The sequence below is a fragment of the Eumetopias jubatus genome, unplaced genomic scaffold (assembly GCF_037043125.1).
Source record: "Eumetopias jubatus isolate StellerSeaLion01/CBP00866 unplaced genomic scaffold, mEumJub1_p1.0 scaffold_1, whole genome shotgun sequence".
Taxonomy (NCBI): Eukaryota; Metazoa; Chordata; class Mammalia; order Carnivora; family Otariidae; genus Eumetopias; species Eumetopias jubatus.
The window spans coordinates 154422375-154446884 of record NW_028274807.1 but is presented as its reverse complement, the minus strand read 5'-3'; the positions used below and the strand labels follow the sequence as shown (position 1 = coordinate 154446884).

The window sequence follows — 24510 nt, the reverse complement described above, 5'->3', positions numbered from 1 at the left end:
GATAGCAACACAAAACTGTCTCTATTCAGTATCTTAAGGATAAAATTTAATTTGATGTGAGCTTTTTAGTTCTTTTCTAAAGTAATACCAAGACAGAACTTGTGACAAAGATTCAAAGTGCTTTGTGTATGGTTTTCTAATATATTACCTAAGGACCTCCCTTTTAGGTATACTGTAATTACTGATCACTTCAGTAAGATGTAGAATAATTTTTTTACATTTGATTTTTCACTTTGAAACCCAGTCTACAATACTTCAAATCCTCTCCTGAAGTATGGGAACATAATGATAGGTTTTTTAGACCTGGTAGGATTTTAAGATCAGAAGACTTTCTCACTATAAAATCACTTAGGTTTTAAATCATATTGAAGAGGTTTTTGTCTGTTTGCTTGCTTATTTATTTGAATGACTGTATATTCCATTCCAGATTCTTTTGAAAAAAGAAATTGTGGCCCTGTACGATTTGATGCAAGTTCCTTTACAACATATTTGCACAGAAATATTGCTATGACCTCCGTCTTCACTTTGTTGTGAAGTAATTCATTAGAGTTTGCATGATCTTTCCAAATTTTTATATTACCATTTAGGAAAAAAAAAAATCCCTTGGGTCAAAACAGGTGTGTTCTGATGACTAACCAAAATAAATAAAGGCAGACCCAATGGAGAGACTTCCAGATTTATACTTACATAAGGATGGTGTCTTTTGTTATTGTTGGTAGTAACTGGTTGTGTACAAATGGCTGTACAGCCTGTCAGAAACTCGGTCTCCTCACCCCAATCCCCTGCCGTTTTTTGTTTGTTTGTTTGTTTTCTGTGCATCTTAAAAAAGATTTGTAGCTTTTTCATGTAAGCTTTCTTCAGCTATAAGATGTTGTAGTTCTTCTTTACCTGTAGTTTTAAATTAAATGTTTAAATAATAAAAAGTTAAACATTTAATTATTTAGATTATAGGCTATTAGAAGAAAAGCTGAAGAATTTATATTTACTTTTGCAACTTCATTTCATCTGCTTTGTACATGAGTGTCTGATTTCAGCTGTAAAAGCTACTAAATGTACTGCTTTTGTTACAGACGTCTATGGCTTAGGGAGTTTTCTTTTAAAGTTTTCTTTTTTTGCTTTAAGGTTTTTTATTTTCTAAGAACTGACCAAAGCTCTCTTATTTCCATCTGCCATTCATTTTAAATCTGCTCCTTCCCTCTTCATGGATTATAACCCTTACCCTAATTCTGCCTTTACACTTGTTCAGGATCACAATCTGCTAATACCATTGGTGGTAAGAATCTATAGACTTTATGTGTGCATCTATTGTTTGATCACCTCTTTTCATTATCGAGAATGGGTTCTATTCAGCAGAAATTCTCAACATAAAATTCCATTGTTGTGTAGCCATATTGGGGCAAAAATTGCCAATTATCTTTGGCCTTTATTTTATTACCAAAACCTTGAGTTGTTGAAATTATCCAAGTTGATCCCACAAGGTTAGACATTCAAAAGCAAAGGAGTTTTAGTAATGCCTTGAAAGTACATAAAAAGTATAAAATGGTAGTTTGAAAACTTTAGGTAGCACAAGAGAAATTAGATATCCAGTTTCAAGTTTTGCAAATTAGAATATTTTCTAGTAGCATGCTATTCTCTAGGTACATCATGCCCCTTTTTATCAACTCTGTGGTTTTCTTATAATTAGCCTAGGTGGTCCTTGGCTGGGGAAAGAGCCCTGATATTTTCTCTAAGTACAGATAATTCCAAAATGAGTCATAGGCATTGGAATTATCACACTGTCCATAGGGGTTTGGAGTCAGTGGAGAAGAGAGGGTAATGATGAAAGCAAAATAAACACTGCCAATTTTTCATCATAATGAACACTGCCAATTTTATTTTCTAGGAGAGGGTATGAATGAATTTAAATATAGAAAGAGTGAGCTTGCATAGTTCTGATAAACATAGTTAACCTACAGTAGGTGGGGTGATTACTCTGCTTCTATACTGCATGTTTCCTCTCTGCTGAATAGACCCACATTTCAAGGAATACTCTAGTCTCCTACCAACACCTTTACCCCTTAAATTTATATCAGTTTTAACAGAATACCATAGTGTATGTGTTCATTCAGTTCATTATTTATACTTTTTATATTGTTGCAAGTGTTCCCATAAAATACTCCATTGGCTTATCTTGCATTGTGAGTTTGTGGCATGTTGGGTGTTTGGATGTTTTGGTGTGTATGTTTAGTTTAGATACTGCATGGAGAAAATAGGTGCCTTGTGGGTATCCTTAAGGTTATAACTGAAAAAAACCTGATTTGAAGATTCTTCACCTGAAACACCAAGAAACAATTCAAACGAGCCATCATTTTAAAGTAGAACTGAATAATTTAGAGTTCCTTTTAGTCAAATTGTTAATTTCATTGGAAATACTGCTTTATTTTATACAGTATTGCTGTAACCAGTGGAAGATAATTTTCATTTTGTGTGCTGGTAGAGTTTAGGAATTAAGCATGAATTTAATTTGTATTTAGTAAAAGCGTGTCAAGAAAACTAGTGAGGGTCGCAGATCAGCAGCCTGTGGACCACATCCAGCCTACCTCCATTCATTTATTATTTGGTCTACACAACATGATAAAAATGAGAAAATTTCAAAGTTTTCATTAAAAAAAAAAAAAAAAACCTAAAACCTGGCTGGTATTACCTCAAGACACAGCTGGCTGGAACTGAAAAGTCACCCCTCCCTGCCTTACACTCAGTGCTCCTCCCACATTAACATCTCCTGCTTGACCACATTGGCATTTGAGCCTTTAGTGTTTGCTCTGTGAAAAGGAAGCATGATTGGGTAAGATTATACAAGGTGAGCAGTGACTGCCCTGTTGGTTAAGAGAAGTGATGCCCAACAGAGGGCAAAGGTTGCTTTCATGAAGAGTTGCTTTCATTTAAGTGCAAGTTTAACTTTTCTCTGATGCTACCATTCAGAATGTAGAGTTAAATTATATTCTGGAGTTATCTAGTTTGTTTTCCTAGTCAATGAAGACATAAAATATTTTGATTGACAGGGAACTCATTTCCTTAAAAGTTAACCCATGCAATTCTAGTTTAAAACCATCTCTCTTAACTTTTTTTTCTTTAACCCTTGCCCCCCAATCTGAAATTTTTTCTGGCTTCCCTCTCTCTTTTTCCCTGACCACATATCCTCTGCCTTCCAAGACTGAGAATCACTAGTTTGGAAAGGGCCTGACTTCTCTGACATTTGCTCTTAGTTATTTTCTACTCTTAGTACCCCTACATCTACATCCTAGGCATGGCCACCCAAGATCCCTTTGCTGCTAAGCAAATAGCAAATAGCAAAAAGCAAATTTCTTTTTCAGCTGGCCCAATTTTATAAACATTTAAAATGTAATTTTGTAAAAATTAAAAATATACATAGTAGCAAGATAATTTTGCATCTCAGAAGGCAGACCATTTTAACATGAAGAAAATTTTTATTCTTAACAAAAAATAGCAGTAATGGGATGACTAATTCTGTTCCTTGCAAATACATAGCTTTCTCATATATAGTTACAGCCATGTGAAATGTACTGTCAGAAAAGTTACTTTTTTGGAAATCTTATATACTATTTGTGTTCTGAAACAAACATACTATTAGTGTTGTCCTGTACCCCTCAAAACTGAAAATAGATTTTACATGATTTTTACTGTTCAGTCCTAGTATTATAGCATACTTTTTTTTTCCAGGTTATGACTATACATGTCTTCCTCAATCCATTTCCTTTGAACTCAGAACTTGCCATACTATCCCAGTTTTCTCAGATGTATTTCTTGAATTGTTATCCTTTCAACAAGTTCTCTTAGAGTTCACATCTTAACATTTGTATGTATGTTTGGTGTTCAGCTGGCAGCCGGTCGGGGTCTCCAGGAAGAGTTCTGACCACAACAGCCCTCTCCACTGTGAGCTCTGGTGTTCAAAGAGTCTTGGTCAATTCAGCCTCAGCACCGAAGAGAAGCAAGATACCACGGAGCCAGGGCTGTAGCAGAGAGGCTAGTCCCTCTAGGCTGTCAGTGGGTAAGGTTTTCTCTATGAGACTTGGGACCTCTTCTTTTGTATTTCAGGCTTGGGTATTGGAAAGCATGGCAGACATCAGTTGGGCGCTTAGAAGCCAGAAGAAAACAACTCAGAATTCAAAGAGAATTGAAATATAGGTTATAAATTGAATTAGGTATCTTACCTGGAAAGTATAATTCATTTATATTTTAATCCTTTTGTTGGCAGCCTTCTTACGTTTGTAGAATACTGTTTTACCCTTGTAATCTCATACAAACTAGATGACTATATTCAAATTTAACTCTATTCCTGGTAATGCTTTTTCAAGGGTAATTTGTTCTCAACCTCCCAGAAAGATTGATCAGTTTTTGAGAAAGAAAAATAAAACTAACCTATCAAAAATGCAAATTCTGTCTTTTATTTCCTCCCTTTCTGTGCTGCTGTTGCCTGGTTCCAGCCCGAAGTAGTCGTATTCCTCGACCAAGTGTGAGTCAAGGGTGCAGCCGGGAAGCCAGTCGAGAGAGCAGCAGGGACACAAGTCCTGTTCGCTCTTTTCAGCCTCTCGGTAAGTACTTGGGCAGGCGTTGGGTGCGTTTCTTTCCTCTGTGTTACCACCATCTGATAACCTCAGCATACATGGGGTTTAGCTTTCTTCATCGACTGTCTCTTTGCCTCTCTTTTCTATCCTGATAGAAGAAAGAGTCAAAAGGAAATTACATGTTTGGGAAATTCCTTTGACATTTACTTGTTTTAAATGAGTAACTTAGACCTTGTATAAGCACATTGCCTCCATAATCAAGTAAATATCACAGATTTAAACTACAGAATATTGCAGTCAAGATTTATCTTAAGAAATAAACCTATACAATTTAAAGGTAATATTTAAATATTCTCAAGTGAAGTATGGACCATTTCATTTGATAAAATAAATGCTGTTGGTTTCTTGAGCAGAAGTATTAACATTTCAACTTAGATATTTAACTTATTAGAGTGCTGCAAAATACCATATGAACTACTAACATTTTAAAATGGGAGAAATTAACATTATTTTTTTACTATTTTACAGTTTAATAGTCATTTCCCATATATTAGTTTGTGTCATGTCCCTGCTGTAAAACCTCTCTGTTTCTGGTTATATAGATTATATTATAACCTTGACTATAATAGTATAGTTACCTCAATTATAAAAATCTTAAATGACTTTTTTTAAGCTTTTAGTATTTGAGAATAATCGGAGAGGCAGAATTTTTTACACTGAAAATTTTTAGGATTTCTGCATGGTCCTTCAGGTTTTTAACTAGTACTTTGTTTATATATATGTACATACTTAACGCCATTTCAGATTTTTTCTTTTAATTCCATAAAATGTAGGTTACTGTAATACGTAGAGAATTTCTCATAGTTCTCGTTGCCTGTTGGAATTATTACTTCATTCAATAGACATGTTAGTAGAGGATATCTAGAGATTAATTTCTGTTCTCTGGGCCATTTGGTTCAAATAAATCACTAGACTGTCCTGCACTGACCTAGAAAACCCCCATTGAGCTAGGGACACAGACAGGGATAGCCTCAGCCTTCATTGTTTCTGTTCCAGTCCCAGGTGCCAGAGCTCCCTTTCAATACTTTGCCAGAGATATTTTTAGTTCATATACATACAGGCTGTGTATATGCACACACACAAACATACATGTAGATGTACGTGGTAAATCTTCATGTATATATGTTTTAAAAATGAAATAAATCCTACATTTGTATAAAATAAGCATGCCATCTTGAAGGGTTGAAGGAAATGGAGTGGGAGCTTAAGAGCATATGTTCTAGGGTCAGATGGCCTGGGTTCTGTAACTTCTGTACCTGAGTTTCCCAGTCTGTAAAAGTAGGATAATAATAGATGTACTTGTTAGGATTGTTTTGAAGAAGCTATAAATGAGCGAATACATAAAACAAATTCCCCAGAAAGAGTGATTTGTGTAATAAAAGTATTTTAACTGCTCTGATTAATTGGCACACAGTGAGTGCTTGGTCATCATCGTCATCGTCCCTGCCTCCACTACTGCTCCTCCACCTTTTCCCCTAAAGCTCTAATTGCTTGCCTAGAAGTAGTTTACTTGTACTTTAGTGGCAAGGATCTTCGATATTTTTAATGGTATAACACCTGCATCTGAATAATGCTAATGCTGCAGAATTATTAGAAAACATGAGATATCAAGAAGAAACCAAAATGTGTTTCTGTACCTTTTAAACCTTGGAGTAGTCAGAGATTAGAGGAAATTTATAGTCAACTATTAATCACTTAAAAAATAAACATTGTTAATATGCCTGTTTTTAACGAGAAATGGTGGCTAGCCATTCATTTTCTAGATTCATCTCAAAGCCTCCATTTGGCAATTTAAATCACTTAAGTTTTTATTATTAAAGGAAGCTGTTCTCCTGATTCTAATGAAACATTCTATTTGGATTAAAGAAGATTATATCTTTTAATCACATAGTTTTCGAAGAATTGATTTTTATAGCCCTTTTATTTGCATATGGATACTGCATAGTGAAGGTAGCAGATTAGCCCTGTTTTTTACACAGGGCTGAGGAGTAGCATTCTGGAAAATCAGGTTATCCTTCCCACTCCCATTGTTTGCTGTGTTTGCCTGCATTCTGCTGTCCTTACTGTGTTTATTTGGTGGATTCTTTTTTCACCTCTGACTTGAATTTCATCTGCCATTCAGCAGATGAACCCCAAAGTTTGCCTTGCATTCAGTTGTAGCACAAGGTCAGTGTGAAGATCCTAAAGCATCAGAAATAAATTAGAGCTGAGCAAAGCCAATCTTCTCTAGAACTTGTACCCTAGCTATTATTTATTTCTGGAGCCAAGTTGCAAAAAAAAAAAAAAAGGCTTATGTTATTACAAGCATGTGAGTGGTGCCTCTTACCTCTTACCTGCAGAGCCACAGGTAACTGTTGATTCCAGAAAATTTTTCAAAAATTTTCATCCATTAGGCATTTCCATATTGGTAACTCTCACCATTTAAAAAATTATTTCTGTCAGGTAAAATTAAAACTATTAGTATGTTTTATTAACAATACCAGTCACCTTTCAGGGTCTGATTAAACCTTTTGTGCAGCATTCTTTCTGTTTAATCCTTTCTCTCAATCTTCATGATCTTTTTTGCGTTCATTAAGGTCCCGTGGCAAAGAAAAGAGTGATTTGTGTAATAAAAATATTTTAACTGCTCTGATTAATATATCTAAATAAGAGTAATCTATTTCATTAAATATTAAAATGAGTCTTTCCTGGCTTATTTGTTTCTGTATGTAAGAAGAAGAATGACTTTGTAGTGTTAGGAAAATCAGGATTTTAAGATACAAAATTTAAAATATGCTAAAATTAGATTCAGAGAGACATGTCATAAATAGAGGGAGACATGTCACATTTCTAGGTCTTTTGATTAGATCATTAATACTTTTTTATGTTCAAATGTGCTTTGATATTTAAATAATCTTTTACTGAATGCAGAACTTATATTCTATGAAACATTGTGGAAAATATTTAGGCTAATGTAAATGAGGTTTGTTATCTTTTGAACAATGTGGAGATGGTACATGTACTGTTGAAGAGCAAAGGTCTTGAAAGAGGACAGATACTGAGGTGTTTCACTTACTAGTAGTATGGCTTTGATCACATTAATTAACTTCTCTCTCTGCTTGAATTTACCCATCTATAAAATGGAATAGTAATACCTGCTTCATTGGGTTCAAGATTAAAGGAGATAGGGCTATTATTGGTTACTAGTTACCATAGTGGTTTTTTTTTTTTAACTACAGTGTTCATTTTTTTGTTTCATGCTTGTACTTTTGACATTTCCTTCCATTTGAATACTTGATTTTTTTTTTTTTTTTTTTTTGTCTCCTGTGGGCTTATGTCTGTCCCCTTAGGTGTAAGATCTTTTGTGTGTCAAGGATGCTATTACAGTGCTAATGTTCAGTTGCCTGACTTGGCAGTATTCTGATCCTTAACTAGTACTAGTAATACCAGTGTTGACTAACTCTCCTTGCCTGACTATAGTGCTGCCACTATTCCTTGTTTCTGTGGTAATAGATGAGGTTTGTATGGTCCTGTTATTCCAGCCTCCAGACACCATTCCAGATCTACTGGTGCCCTCTACGCCCCCGATGTGTATGGGGCCTCAGGTGAAGGATGAGTACATTTTCACTATCATCTGTGCATTCATCTCAGATTTTGTCCTTTTCAGTTTCCATTGAATTGTATATTCATGTTTTTAAATCAATTTGTTTTTATTTAAATTTAATTTGTTGGATAGTAAGTCATTTGTGATTTTTTAATTTTCCCCCAAGTAACTTTTTCCCCTTCCACAACCTTATTTGGGCATTTTTCTCACTGGCAGATGACATTTTTGTGTGTGTGTGTGTAACCTAAGTTATGTCATGTTTAAATATGGAATTGTTTTATGTTCTCAATTATGTACTTCATCTTTGTACATGTTTTGGAAAAAAAAAAAACCAAAATGGTGGATGAAGTGTTTTAATTGTAAATGACGGTGTAGAAAGTAGTTGAGGGGGAGAATCCATCTCTAGTTTGTCTTTACATATCTCAGAATGTTGGGCACACAGTAGGTGCTTAACAAGTATCAAATGACATGTCTTAGTTATAGATTGAAATCAACCTGTCTTGAAGAAGGAGAACTAATAATTGGAGGTTTTTTCCCTTGTAAACTGGTGTGGCTTTATTGAGCTCCCTAATCATTATTGGTTTGAGGTTTGATCTTTGTTCTGGACTACTCCGTGGCTCACATGAATGGAAGAGATTTGCCTGACTGATAGAGCTGGACTAATTGCATGGGCTATAGATTTGCAAGCCCTTAGCCAGCCATTCTTTCTTCTATCCTCTGGTCATAAATGTATCATAGCTATTATTCTTTAAATTTATTTTCCACACACTGTCAGTAATTTTAATTGCCTTTACCATTTTATTTGACCAAAAACCAAATGTACCCAGAAAATACAAATTGCTTTTAAAATGCTTTGCCCCATTGGTTTTTTTTTTTTTCCTCCCCTTAAGGATCTTAAAGTTTCCAATGTGACACTGTTAAATTTATGACTCTCTCAAAGCTGTTTTCCTCCTTCTGACGAATTAGGTCCAGGGTATGGGATCAGCCAGTCAAGCCGACTGTCATCTTCTGTCAGTGCCATGCGAGTCCTGAACACAGGTTCTGATGTGGAGGAGGCGGTAGCAGATGCCTTGGTACTCTTCTCCATTTCCTTATCATTATAGATGTTCCCATTATGAAACTAATGTATGGGTAAGGCAGTCCACCAGTGCAGGAAAGGACATAGGAAAATGCTTGTGGATTAAATCGAGAATGATCAAATGTGGACAATTTAAAAAGCAGAGCAGTATAATCAATTCTTGATCTTTATTTCTTGGCCAGAATTTTAAGCCAAGGCTAAAAGTAGTTGATGGCATGTCAGGAATATAAATATTGATGTCACTAATAGGGTAATGTGTTTAATGCACTGTAGTACACTAAGAGTAAGGGTAGATTAGTACATAAATATGTAGACTACAAGCATATATTTCAAAGCTTGCTTAACTTTGGGTATTTAGGGATTGTGTTAGTTTGGGGTAGGATTTTGTTTAGTCTTATGTATATTTTCTGAGCTGAGAGAAGGTACAGCTTCAAGACACATGATAATTAAGATATCCTCCTGGCTCTTTATGCCTGACACATTAAAACAGTGAGATTTAAAAACATCATCTATAGATCCATGACAGTTTGTCAGAAGAGAGTGCTGTACATATTTACTGCTGTTTTTCTCACTTAAAATTATGAAAGAAGTATCATTTGAACAATGACAATAATTGGCTTTTGCTAATTTCCCAGGTCAATTCAGTATGACACTTTCTGTTTCAAATTATATTAATCCAATGTTTGGGAAGCATTTGCTCAGTTTCTTACACAGAATGTATAAAAGTCCTCATCTTTGTTTTGAAATAAATACATTATGCCTTTTAAGACTGTCTTAACCAGTGTTGATATAATATAATTTATGCCACATATTTGAGAAGTAAGTTTTGAAAAATATTCATTGGTCATAGCTATAATACAATAAATGTAATCACATATGTAGTTCTGTTCTAACAGTCTACGTGTGCTGAATTTTTTCCTTTATCTCAGCTATTTGATTTTTTTATAAATAATGTAAGTAGGAACTTTGTTGTCTTGGGCAGGGGATATATTGATCACATCTTGTTCTGATAAATCAGTCAGATGCTTTAAATTTACTGTTTTTCATCAGTGTATTTCTCAAATCATATTTTCTCGTTTCTTTTTAAATGGAATTATGCTCACATAAATCTTATTTATTGAATGGCTTATTGAACTATTACTTATAATAGTAAGATGTGTTTGAATTATATAAGGAATATTTAATTACCAGGGCCGAAAGCTGAATCCCAGTTATTTGATTCTATCTACTTCCATTATTTGTATAGCATAGATATTCCGATTATAACTATTAATTTCTAGAAAAAAATCTTTCCAACTACTAAGCCTAATTTGCACCTTGGGAAAATCACAGAAACAAAGTTAACTTTGGAAATGACAGGATTCAAATAGAAAATTTTAGGGGCACCTGGGTAGCTCAGTCAGTTAAGCGTCCCACTCTTGATCTCAGCTCAGGTCTTCATCTCAGGGTCGTGAGTTTGGGCCCACGTTGGGCTCCACACTGGGCGTGGAGCCAACTTATTAAAAAAAAATTTTTGAGTTTCTTTAGGAAAACTGGTTATGGGAATATTTTTGTAGCTTAGGACTAAAGGATATTGGCAAGATTAAAGATATAGTCTGCTAATAAGCAGTTCTCATGTATCTATATATTAAAAAATTTAATGTTTCTGATTATGGGCATTGTTTATGCCTACTTCATTGTACTGTTCAGCAAAATGTTCTTCATTATTTTCAATTTTTCTCTTTAAAAATTTACTGCTCTCAGCTCTTAGGAGACATACGGACTAAGGTATAGACATTGCTGTTTTCTGACATCTTATGATACCATAACTTTTTTCTTTTGCTTCATCAGTTTAACAGATGATAGTTTTCTAGAAAATATTCAAGTGGAAGTAATGAGATCCTTTAATACATCCATTTTTCTGTATATATAATTATCAATAGGGAGATGCTGCTTGAATGTCCTATGGGAGTTCTTGTCCTTCCAGCTTGACTACTCCATACAGATGAGATGTTATCATTCACACTGATGTCTGTAACAAAACTGATTCTAGAACCCAACACAGGAATACCACATTAGCACTTTCTAAACTAAGTTGGTGTCTCTAAATCAGTAAGGGCATTTAGTGATGGAAATGTCTTTATAAAACTATTTTGAATTAAATTCAAGTTACTTTTTGCTTTTAGATTTTAGACTTTGGAGAATTTGTTGTAGCCACTGGAACTGTTTTAAATTATTGTTCTTATTAACATGTTTCATAGAAATATGTTCAGTGCTCATCAGCCTAGATTCAAATATCAGATTATATAAAGATATATTTCCAGTCCTTCCAAGGAAATCTCAAATAAGCTATTTACTCTCTCATTTCATTTTTATATGCAAGGTATAATTAGCAGTTACATATATTAAATGATAAGCTTCAGATGTAAAGAAATCAAAGGAATCTAAATAGGCTTTCTTGCATTTATTGAAATAGACGGTATAGACACATTGGGAAAAACATGGAGGACTTTCAAGGAGCTTGCCTCCTAAAAATAATAGCAAGCAAAACAGGTTCTCATCATCCTTTGTATTTCATTTCTCAAGGAGACATGAGGGTTGGGTACAAAGGAAGAAAATGTAGCAAGAGAAGTGGTAGCAGATGTAAAAGGGAGACTAGGGAGAAGAGAAAGCAGACAGGAGAAAATAGAAGTCATACAGGAAAATGTGTTTCCTGATCCATTCTCATTCTTTAAAGAGTAATATTCTCTTCTTCACCAACTCAAATTTCTAGTAGTTTCTGTTCATTTATACTCTAGTAGTTCTTGGTTTCCATGAAAAGGAAAAAGAAGAGGGAAAAACCCACAATTTGAGCACTTCCCACTTTAATATCTGAACTTCCATATAGCCTTATTCTGTTTCTACTATATCCCATAGTTTAAAAATATTCATCTTCTACTAACTTCTAAAACATGTTTTCTGAAGCAAAACTAAATATTGATAATAAAATCAGTTATCAATTGATTGATATAACATTGATAATAATTTTATTACAGTAATTAGCCTCATGCTTGGTACTGATTTTAAAACAAAAACCAGTTTTTTTGTGATCAATGAAATTGTAAAATACCAGTATATTCTTTTGACTACTGCTAATGAGAGCCTTTATGTATAACAGAAAAAACCTGCTCGAAGAAGATATGAATCATATGGAATGCATTCAGATGATGACGCCAACAGCGATGCATCTAGTGCTTGTTCAGAACGCTCCTATAGTTCTCGAAATGGTAGTATTCCCACATATATGAGGCAGACGGAAGATGTGGCAGAAGTACTCAATAGATGTGCTAGTTCCAACTGGTCAGAAAGGAAAGAAGGCCTCCTGGGTCTGCAGAACCTATTAAAAAATCAGAGAACACTAAGGTGAGTTGTGTTGGCTTAAAATAATTGTTCTGTCAGGTTAGCACTTTGAACTTGACTCTGTCTTCCTAACACTTTAGAGGTATTAGTATGGGAACAGACTTGTTTTAAATTCAGAAGATGGCATCAAAATATTTTCCCAAGCTTCAGGACCATCTATACTATCTATACTATAAATTTTTATTTAAAAGGAAACTTTTTATTCACAAATAGAAGTTCATGAAAAAGGTTATTTTTAAAATTAAAAAAATAATAAAGTGTACATTAGTTTAAAGCTGTCTGGTTTATTAAAATTCATTCCTGATAAATTTTTCAGTGAGAAGAAAGAATGTTTATGCTCACTTGAACATGAAGGTATATTCTCAGTGTTCATGTATTATGTGAGTCATAGTGTTATACAAAATGGAATTGGAGTGAATTTCTCTTAACTTTATATTGGTTTTATAGTTTGTCTGATTTGGTTTGATTTGATTCAGTTTTCTTTCCTAATGGCTTTTATTTGCTTTTTCCCCCCTAAATTCTTTATTGTCTTTATCTGTGTAATGTTTTAAACTTCTCTAGTCAACCCCTTTAAGAACCTAGATTCAGATAATTCGTAAGTTTGAGTGTAGTGGAAAATTAGAGGGCTACTTCCTGCCTTGATACCTGAAATCAGGGTTAGAGTTGCTAGCTGTATAGTTACTTTAGGAAGTATTAACCTATTTAATTTAAAATAGATATTCATCAGTGTACTGCCTAATATATTTTAATGTTTGCCTATCAGACTTCATGAATCATTGCAATAAACCATAATATTGTTCCTAACCCCATCAAGATTAGGTTAATATTAGGTTCAGTATATCATTATCAGTGGCAAGAGAGTAGGCATAGTGTAGAAAGATTTTAGCCCTCAGGTGGCCAAATTTAAGAAAACATCTTAGCATTTAAAGGATAAGATTCAGGGGCGCCTGGGTGGCTCAATCATTAAGCGTCTGCCTTCGGCTCAGGTCATGATCGCAGGGTCCTGGGATCAAGCTCTGTATCGGGCTCCCTGCTTGGCGGGAAGCCTGCTTCTCCCTCTCCCACTCCCCGCTGCTTGTGTTCCCTCTCTCACGTTCTCTCTCTCTGTCAAATGAAATAAAATCTTTAAAAAAATAAATAAATAAAAATAAATAAAAGATAAGATTCATGTGCTGGGAATGTCATTTGTACAGTTTCCCCTGTCATGCTACATTAATGAAATACAATTGTAGTTCTTTTCATATAACTTTTAAAATAATGTGGGTCGCAACAGAATTATTGTTGCATTTGATAAATTTGTATTTATCCCTGATTAGTAAGTCCTACACATTTTTTGATTTGGAGGACTGTTTTGATTTTTTATAAGAAGCGTATTTACAGTTAAGGTTATTTTTAAATGAATTCTTCCTACAGCAAGTTATTAATAAGCTACTTTTGGGGCACCTGGGTGGCTTAGTTGGCCAAGCATCTGACCTCTGCTCAGGTCATGATCTCAGGGTTGTGGGATCAAACCCTGCCCCCGTGGCCCCCCCCCCCCCGCCTCCCCGCTCAGCAGGGCCTCTACTTGTCCCTCTCCCTATGCCCCTCCCCCTGCTTGTTCTCTCTCTGTCTCGCAAATAAATCTTTTTTAAAAAAGATATTAATAAGCTGCTTTATTATTTTGACAGTCGAGTTGAACTGAAAAGATTGTGTGAAATTTTTACAAGAATGTTTGCTGATCCTCATGGCAAGGTATGTTTTAGTGTTTAAGATTATTTACTCCTATGGTATGTCATCTGTGGATTGCCAAAACAATAACAATAAAATAATAGCAAAACACTGTAAGCCATTTTTTTTATTATTGCCCCAAAATGGTAATAATCTTTTCAAACACAATTGAAATTGTTTGATAAAATACATAATTTAGAAATTGCTCTCTGGTAACCATTTAAATTTCTCCAAAGAGAGATTGTCTAAGACTATAAGCTGAGGGATATAGTAACAAGCATGACCCATAGAATTAGTCAAACTGAATGTGTTTGTATCACTAGAAACTTTTTACTGTTTGTAATGGGAAAAAATTGGGGTAAGTTGAAAAAAGGTCTTTTTAATTGTTTTCTTCTTTTGCAGTGTTAATGTAAATATTTTCTTATCTTAAAAGTGCAGTTGTGTAGAAAAGAATGGCCATTAAGTAACACAAAAGCACAAATACCGTGTTGGCCATAGTTTGGTAGTAACATTAAAAACATTTCATATGTTGAAGTAGTCCATAAAAATTTTCAGAACACTGTTTAATTTTTAATTGTTGATTAAAACATACTTCGTTTTAAGCACTTAGGCACAATCTGCATGCGTACCTGGAAATTTTGGTTCACCCTGCAGGATAATTACTGTTGTAAAATATATTTGGTTACTCTGTTTTCAGTAATGTGTCTGACAATGGTGAAACTTTATTGTCTCTTTTTAGGTTACCAGTTGTCTGCATGAGAATTTCTAACCTAAGTGAGAGGGAGATGTGGAAGGGAAATTATAAAAAAAAATTAATTTCACCTTATTTTTTATTGTCTTCACTTTATTGTTGCACATATCATTCTCATTTTTTTCTATTTTTGATATTTTCATTAGTTGCAACACTACTTTAAAGATAATAAAATCCCACTTTATATATAAACCAAAATCCAGCTAAAGATTATAAATTGCTTCTACTTTAAAACAGTTTTCAAAGATTATCCTCTATCAGAAGGTGTATTTATTTTATCCAAGAATGCAAGTTTCCATTAAAGACAAAGATTAAAAAACACTTGGTAAGCAGTTTGTTTAAAATTTATAACTTTCAGGGGTGCCTGGCTGGCTCAGTCAGTGGAGCTTGCAACTCTTGATCTCAGGATCATGAGTTCAAGCCCCACATTGGGCCTACAGGTTACCTATAAATAAATGAATGAATGAATGAATAAATGAATAATAAATGAAGTTTATAACTTTCAAACTGAACATGTAGGTAACTGTATGATTTTATACTTACATTACTACCACCAGTTATAGCTGTAGGACTTGCTTTAATGCAAAAATTTCTATAAATCTTGAACAAATTAATTGTTGATATATTTTCTTGGCAATATAAACCAAAGGACAAGACAATTGTGATCTGGATGGACCTCTTTTACAAACAATATTTTAGTAATTATACAACTTTAAAAAATAGAATTTTTTTTTTTAAGATTTTATTTGTCAGAGAGAAAGGGAGCACAAGCAGGGGGAACAGCAGAGGGAGAAGCAGACTCCCTGCTGAGCAAGGAGCCCGATGTGGGGCTCGATCCCAGGACTCTGGAATCAATGACCTGAGCTGTAGGCAGACACTTAACTGACTGAGGCACACAGGCATCCCTAAAAAATAGAATTTTTTTTTTTAGATTTTTATTTATTTACTTACTTATTTGACAGAGAGAGACACAGCGAGAGAGGGAACACAAGCAGGGGTAGTGGGAGAGGGAGAAGCAGGCTTCCTGCTGAGCAGGGAGCCCGATGTGGGACTCGATCCCAGGACCCTGGCATCATGACCTGAACCGAAGGGAGACGCATAACGACTGAGCCACCCCGGCACCCCTAAAATAAAGAATTTTAAAACATCTTCAATAAGTGATATAATTCTTCCCTACTGGAAGGTATAAGACCGAGGCTGGATTATTTCTTGAAGTCCCAGCTTATTTTTTGCTAGGACAATAATATAATTTAGTTGGATGCTAGAATTTACACAGTAATAAAAAAGAAACACTTTTTAAAGAGTCTCTTGGAGATGAGATAGGAAAGCTGAGTTTGATGTTGAGAAAGGAACTGAACTGAGCACATATGCTTGGCTTCCCTTAATAGACATGGAGAACCAGCTACGGTCCTCCCTAGAATTGTCACGAAGGTGACTTTTTGGTTTTTCTTCATCAGGTTTTATAACAATATACAATTCTTACTAACCCACCTGGTTTTGTTTGTTTGATTAGGTTTTTGGGCATTTTAGTTCAGTGAAGACCAAAGTAATGGGAAGATTTTTGTTAATTTGTTTCTGCTTGACTTTTGTTTGGCGATTGTCCATCGGAGGCTCTGCCAGTAATGTACTTCATTAAGAATAAACTGGATATGTCACCATACTGTGCTGAGTTTAAAATGTCAGGGTTTGGGGCACCTGGGTGGCTCAGTTGGGTAAGCATCTGCCTTTACCTCAGGTCATGGTCTCAGGGTCCTGGGATCGAGCCCTGTGTCTGGCTTCACGCTCAGCAGGGAGTCTGCTTGTCCTCCTCCCTCTGCCCCTTCCTCTGCTCATGCTCTCTCTGTCTCTCTCCCAAATAAATAACTAAAATCTTTTAAAAGAAAAATAAATAAAATGTCAGGGTTTGATTTGAGCTTTTGCATCATATCCTGATACTATTAAAATAGCAGATTTCTCCTTCCCCATTTTTTAAATATATCTTTATAAAGTACCAACAGCTCCATCTTCAGGGTCAAGCAACTGATTTTGATACTTTATTTTCTTTCCAGATACAGTTTTGTTCTTTATCAGAAGTAGACCATTTTTTGTTCTGTAAAGGGCCAGATAGTAAATACTTGCAGCTTTGTGTGCCATAAGGATCTCTGTCACCACTACTCAACTCTGCCATTGTAGCACAAAGGCATCTATAAACAATATGTAAACAAATGATTATGGCTAGGTTGCAACAAAAATTTATTTATGAACATTGAAATTTTAATTTTCATGTAAATTGCTTTTTTAAAAAAAACTTTTTAAAACCAAAAATGTAAAAACCATTCTTAACTTGCAGACTGTAGTTTGCTGATCCCTGGTTTCTGTGCTCAGTTCTGGGTTGTTGACACTACAGTAGAAACATATATCCAGGAACCTCTGCTCGCAGAGCTCATGCCACCAGTTGAAGGTTAGGATTTTTTTTTTTTTTTAAGATTTTATTTATTTATTTGACAGAGAGAGACACAGTGAGAGAGGGAACACAAACAGGGCGAGTGGGAGAGGGAGAAGCAGGCTCCCTGCTGAGTAGGAAGCTGTCTGCAGGGCTCCATCCCAGGACCTTGGGATCATGACCTGAGCCGAAGACAGACACTTAACTGACTGAGCCACCCAGGCACCCCGAAGTTTAGGATTCTTGAAGGGAAACAATGTACAGGCCCCTGGGTGAAATCATCCCTGTGTATTCTGGTATTTCCCTGCCATTCTCCATTACTGATCTGTGAGTTTTGTTTAAATGCTCAGTGCTGCCTTGTAATCCTCCTCCTCTCGTCTTTCTCTTCTCTTCTCCAAGGAGACCATGATAGTTTCTCTCCTCAATACTGCAGCCCATATACCTCCCAAGCATATGTCCTGGCTTCTTAGCTTACCTGAAAAACGGAAGCCATCAAGCAGAATCTCTCATTTCCTGCCTCCAAACCAGCCATCTTAACTACATAGAAAACCCATTCTTTCTACCTTCCCTTCTGTTGAAATGGAGGGAGGTCTCACCTTGAAGCTGTCGTTAGCCTCAATATTCTGTTGGACCTAATTTTTTGCTAATGTGGTCTCATCTGCTTGGCTTCCGTGAATTTCTCATAAATTCCATTTTGCTGGTTGACATTTCTTTTTGTTATCAACTTTATTGGTTATTCAGTGTGTCTTTTCTGTCTCTTTAAGGAATGTGATCTGTCTGTTGAAGTGCCTGTTGTGTCTCATCCAGTCTCCCTCACAACCTTTGTCTTGCAACACCTATCTCTCTCATGTGTTTTACTAAGTGTTGGCTCTGCGTAGATTCTTGCCCTGGGCTCTCTTCTTTCATTCTGTACCTTATCTGAAGCTTCAGTTACCACTTGCTGTAATCTAATGACTCCCAAAAGTGTACTTCCAGCCCATATTTTTCTCTTGTGCTTACTTAGTCACGTGCCTTATTGGTCATCTTCAACCTCAAAACCACTCTTCCTCCTGTGTTGCTTTATCTCATTAGATGAAATCTCCATTCCCTCATTGCTCAGGTGAACATTTTGGGCATCATTCTGGAAACGCACTTAATCCTAATTGATTCAGCCTTCTAAATATCTCTCCATTCTCACTGCTAGTTCAGGGCACAGTGGTCTTTTGCCTGTTGCACCTCCTCCACACTGCATCCTTTAGTAATCTTTGTATAAAAGATAAATCTTCTCTACCAGCTTAAAACCCTGCAGTGACTACTCATTGCCCTCAAGAAAATGTCGAAACAAAGCCTATCATTTTGCTTGTCATTCCTTCCTCACTCTCACCCCAGCCTGGACTATGTCCATGTCCCCCCAAAGGAGTCATGCACTTTTTTCTCATAGCCTTGAAAAATGGTATCAGGGACACTTCTTTGTCTTCCTCAAGCCTGGGTTAGCTCTCCACTACTAGTGAATTGTAGTCACTTAATCTATAACCTCAACTGTCCTGAAACCTCACAGGGCAGAAACTATCTGAAGTCTTGCCCCCAGAATGGGCCATAGTGTTTAGGAAGAGACATCTCATATCACTAGCTTAGTTAGGTAGATTTTCCCCTGTCTTTTTAGGTTAAAATCAACAGTTCAGTCTCTGTGTTAACACCTTCTGGATAATAGCCTGCTTCCATGATAACTGAAAGTTGTTCTCATTTATGCCCAACACAATTGAGACTTTTGACTGTCCTCAGCAGAAACAAGATACTTGGAGAAACAGGTTGTGGCCAGCCCCATCTACTTTCTGCCATCTATACTTTCATATAGGATCTCCTCCTCCAGCCCTGAGAATGTTTCCCTCTTACATATTTTAGGATATCAGGCGAGCTCTAGTATACAGTGAAGACACCCCAGAAAGGAAGGGCCAGGAGAGAGCTCTTTCTGAATACCATTGAAATAGATGATGGATTTTTTTCCTGGTACGGGATTGGCAAATAAAGTTTGCAAGCTGAAATTATTTGATGCCTGTAACTTAATAAACTTTTTTTAACCTCAAATACCACATGGAAATAAGTGGTGATGGATGATGCTGTATGTATACATAGACAGTAATTTAGAACATAAGCTGCAAATGTTTGATTTAAAGCCTGTTAATATTTTGCTAGAGAGACGGTACAACACAATGATACCAAGTATAGATAGTAGAGCTAGATTATGTGGGTTCAAATTCTACCTCCAACATTTATCAGCAGTGTGCGCCTTATTTTCCTTAGCTGTAAAATAGAATTAATAGTAATACCTACCTCATAAGATTGTGAGGATGATTGAGTTAATATATGTAAAGCCCTAAGTATACACCAAACACTGTTTAAGTTTTTTAAAACTAAGTAAGTTTGAAGAATGAAGGAGTTCAGGGAAGATTTTTATTTCGACTGCTCTAGAATCATTTTTTTCCCTCAAATGTAAGAAGTGTCAGGTGCCAAAAGTTACCTTATGTGTTCTGACATTTGCCTCTGAAGGAACTGTTTGAAAAGAGCCACCTTCACTGCGATTCATGCTTTGAATTGGCATTTCATGATCTGTATAGTCCTACCTCTTGAAGTCATACCATTTAGCCTTGAACAGCTAGGGAATGAATTTAATCTATGGCTACTAAAATGGAACACAGTTGGGTGCCCAGTCACATCTGGTCTCCTGAAGAGTGTTCTAGACAGCAAAGCTGTCTGCAGTCCTAGGATCAGGAGACCATAATGCACATCTAACCTGGGGAAAACTTAAAGTTGTGGTATAGACAGTTACTTTTTATTTCCAAACAACTGTAGTTGTTCTAAACCTTCACAGATACCACTTAACTTGTAAATGTATTGCTTCTGAAGAGGAAAAAAAAAATTAGATACTGTACTTTGTAAGTAAATGTTGGCACTGTTTAGAAATGGGGGCAGGTGTCTTAGTCTTATATTCTTTCTGGAGGTGGAGCCTCCAGGATATTAGGGTCTGGAAAAGAAGTTGGTTTTCTGGATTTTGTTTGGCAAGGTGAGGGAGAAACACAGGAAAATCACATGCTCTTCTCTCATACTGTTCATTTAACTCTTATTTTAAAAACTATTTTGAGTTTATCATGAAACTTTGAAAAACATTTGTCACTTTTATTTTCTAAGTGTTTTTCTTCCATACAGGAACTTTGCATTGATGGCGACTAATTTGTGTGTTTTTCTTTTTTTTCTTTTTTTCTTTTTGCATGCTGTCCCCTGTGTTGGAACTCTCAATAGAGAGTAAGTTGGTTCAATATTTGTTGGAAACCTAACTTTATTGCATGACTGTGAAATTAACCCTTTTTCTCTATTTTCTCTCCCGAAGAGTTCATGCAGTGTTGGACCCTTTGCAATCCACGAAATGCTATTTGCAGTTATGCAAACTGTCATTCTGTTTGGAAATGTGCTTTTTAATCTACTAATTAATCTAATTTGATTATGTTCTTCTGTTCTGTATTTGATGACTGGCACACCTAAGATGTAAGTGAGATTGAGAAAAGACTGCCTCAACTGTAATAGCTCAAATGTTATCATTGTTTTCCAATAAAGTACACTTGTGAGATGTGTGGAATTATAAACTGATTCCATTGAAGGTTCCATTGAATTATTAAAAATAATTCCCAAGTTTCACAATTATTAAAACATCTTTAGCCCCAGCCCCCACGTAAGTACTTTCTAATATTCTATAAACATCATTTTTTGAAAGCAAACACTTTATGGAGCAGTGGTTCTCACATTTCTTTTCTGAAATCAAATTTTTAGCCCTAACATAAGCATATCTACTTTCCACTTTCTTCATTAATTATAGATAAGGAAATGGGAGGATATCAACATCTAACTGAACTCTGTGTGCTAGGGCAGTCAAGTAAGAAATTTTATGTGAAATTCCCAGTATATGTTTTGGATAGATATATATAGGCATGTATCTTATCACTTAGTAAGTATTATTGATAAGATTTAAGTATTTTGAAAAATAATAGAATTCTTTATGTGGAGTACTATAAATAACATGTCTACATTTTTGTTCATCTGTACTCTCATTATATATAATCAAAAGAAATTTCTACTTAGGAGAATCAGAGAAGTCTTCTTAAAGAAAATAGCAGTTCAGATCTTGGCAGGAACATAAACTTTGGATATGTCAGCATGAGAAGAAAGGGCCTCCTGGAAATGACTGGCATGAGTCCAGAGAAATGGGAGATGTCAGAAAGTTTATAGGAGAGAGAAAGAAGAAGTTAATCTTGGCTGGGATGAAGGGCAGATCTTACACATCTTCCCTTGCCATTGAGAAAAAAGGGCTGGCTACCAATTACAGGGTAAGTTTCCACGTAAGAGAAAATCCTTACTCTTTAAGGAACTTTTTCTGCACGTTAATTGAACAACTTTTTGTTCAGTCTTCAGCCTCTGATAAACTTTGAGCTTGGTTCTAATTGGTAATGCAAGACTATATAAAAATAGAGGCTTTATTCTCAAATGTTATATGTTCCAGATGGGAAGATGATATAAATACAGAAAAAGTTAAATAGCACCATAAAGCTCGTCACCATCGAGCTCATCCCACAACAGGTTCCAAGTGGCTATATTCTAACATGGTCTAAGAAGCTTTTTGGCTGAGACTTGAGTGGTAAACTTTGTAGCACGTCACATGCTGTGTGTAAATAGAGGAAGTACGATTGAGAATAAAAGAGTAAAGATAGTAGAGGGGACCATACTGTAGAGAGCAAAAATCCAGAATAGAAAGCTTAGTCTTAAAGAGGAATAAAATTGGCTCTCCCTTATAGAAATGATTATTAGAAGGATGGCTATAGAGGAAGTGAAAGGGGGAAAAGTCAGTAGAGAGTTTTATGTTGAATGACAGTAAAGCGGATGAGGTAAGTTATCTCGTAATAGAGTGGATGGAACATAGCTGAAAGCCAACTAACTTAGCATTAAGTTGTGACCCAGCCTTCACTATGGAAACCTTGGACAAGTCATGGAATTTTCTGGTTCTCAGTTTCCTGAGAACCAGATAAAATGGGAGAGTTGACTTAGGAATAGTGAAAGCTTAAAGTTGGAATCTTCAGGAAAAGAGGCAGGAGTTGAGACAAGATTAAAAGTAAAGCAAAGAATGAGAATGTTGTGCCTGGCAAACTAGGTTTGGAGGATGGACAGAAAGCCCTGATGTGTCGTGTTTGCTGTAATTCCTGAAGTGTAAATACCCCCACCATGGCTAATTTCAGGCTATCAACTACGTTACAAAATTCCTGAATATTTATTTTTTTTAAAAGATTTTATTTATTTATTCATGAGAGACGGGGGTGGGGGGGGAGAGAGAGAGAGAGAGAGAGAAGCAGAGGGAAAAGCAGGCTCCCAAGGAGCAGGGAGCCTGATGCGGGACTCGATCCCAGGACCTCGGGATCATGACCTGAGCCGAAGGCAGATGCTTAACCATCTGAGCCACCCAGGCGCCCCAAAATTCCTGAATATTTAAAACAGTTAGCTTTCTAGGCAAGTACTGAGTCCAACCCACCACTGGACAGATTTGCCAGGTACCAATAAGAATGAGTACTACATTAGATAACATGCATTTGTGCTAGAGTAGGTTTAGTGGAGTTCCTCAACAGTGTTCTAGGCCCTGAAGACACAAAGGCCATTTAATACTGAGACAGTGGGCCAAGTTTTAAATCTAAGAGAAGCCAGGTTTTTAAATGTGGTCCTGGAGGTGGGATGGAAGTTAATGATTCTGCATTGTGAATAAGATCAGTGTTGAAGAGATACTGCCTGGCCATCAGAGAGTATTAGAAAATCTGAAGTAGTCATAGTTCCTGCTTATACACTTATAGTGCATCTTGAGCAAATGGCTAAAGTGTATTTTTTTCTAACTCGGATTCAAATATTAAACCTTAGTTATAATTCTAATCAGAAAAATCCTTCATTTCTAACATAAGAGAAAAAATGGGAGTTCATGTATAAATGCATAAAGGAAATTGAAGAATAAGATATATATTGAGAACAGACTCTTTAATTCTCAAATAAGCAAAGTTTTGAGATTATTAACTTTTTTAAACCATAGTTTTTATAGTCTGTTGTGATTATACCTTGTCTCATAATATAATGACTGACATTGGTCCTAAGAGTTTTTTCTTTACCTAGAAATAAATTCTCCAGGTATGGTATTGAATTTCTTATAGAGATAGAACCTTAATGTTGGTCATTTTTCATAAGTATTTTAATGAGAGGCATTATTTAAGAATGTTAACTTTCCTTTCCTTAAAATTTTTTACTTTATAAAACTTTTTTAACTCGTAGATTAATATTGGAACCAAGTATAAAACCCATCAAAAGAAATGGAGACTAATAGCCATCAGTGATTTTTTTTTTAGAAATCACTAAAATTAAGATGTAGATTTGTATCCTGAATTTATTTTAGGTACAGTCACCGTTATCCCAGATCATTTAAAATTACATTTGGGGCAGTTTTAATAAATACTATATCTCATACCAAAAGAATTTTTGGCAACTGACATATTGAGAAATCTAGGAGTCTTTAATTAGCCCAACATGTCAGAATGTCCTTATACTTTAAGGTAGCTGTCAGCGAAGTCATCTTCTGATTAACTCAGTGCCACTCTTCCAAAGAGCTGAGGGCTGGTGAGGCTATCAGTAGGTAATGCCTTGCCCTAAATTTCAAATAAAATGGATTTTAGTTTAACCACATGAAGCTATGGCATCACTGACAACATTAGGTGTGCCAGCCATTATGGCCAAAGTTTCTTTACCAAGTGATGCTGCATGGAATAGCTAATTGTTGAACTTCGGCAGAAGTTGGATAACAGTTCAAACGTACTCTTGTATCACAGAGTCCAATGAAAAGCAAGAGAGATTGTTTTTCCGCTTGGCTGCCAAACGCTGTGCCTCTGATTCCTGAATTCCCTTTCTATTTCGGTT

The 24510-nt window shown here is 35.7% G+C and overlaps 1 protein-coding gene across 4 annotated transcripts in view; it reads left to right on the top strand.

Annotated features, from left to right (window-relative positions):
• CLASP2 (cytoplasmic linker associated protein 2) overlaps positions 1-24510 on the top strand; it is a 177864-nt gene that overhangs the window by 111399 nt on the left and 41955 nt on the right. For all 4 annotated transcript variants that reach the window (XM_028107057.2, XM_028107058.2, XM_088026816.1 and 1 more), the window contains 5 exons: positions 3878-4048; positions 4485-4592; positions 9175-9281; positions 12423-12667; positions 14332-14395. In XM_028107057.2, the coding sequence (XP_027962858.1) occupies positions 3878-4048; positions 4485-4592; positions 9175-9281; positions 12423-12667; positions 14332-14395 (695 nt within the window). The remainder of the gene's footprint in view (positions 1-3877; positions 4049-4484; positions 4593-9174; positions 9282-12422; positions 12668-14331; positions 14396-24510) is intronic.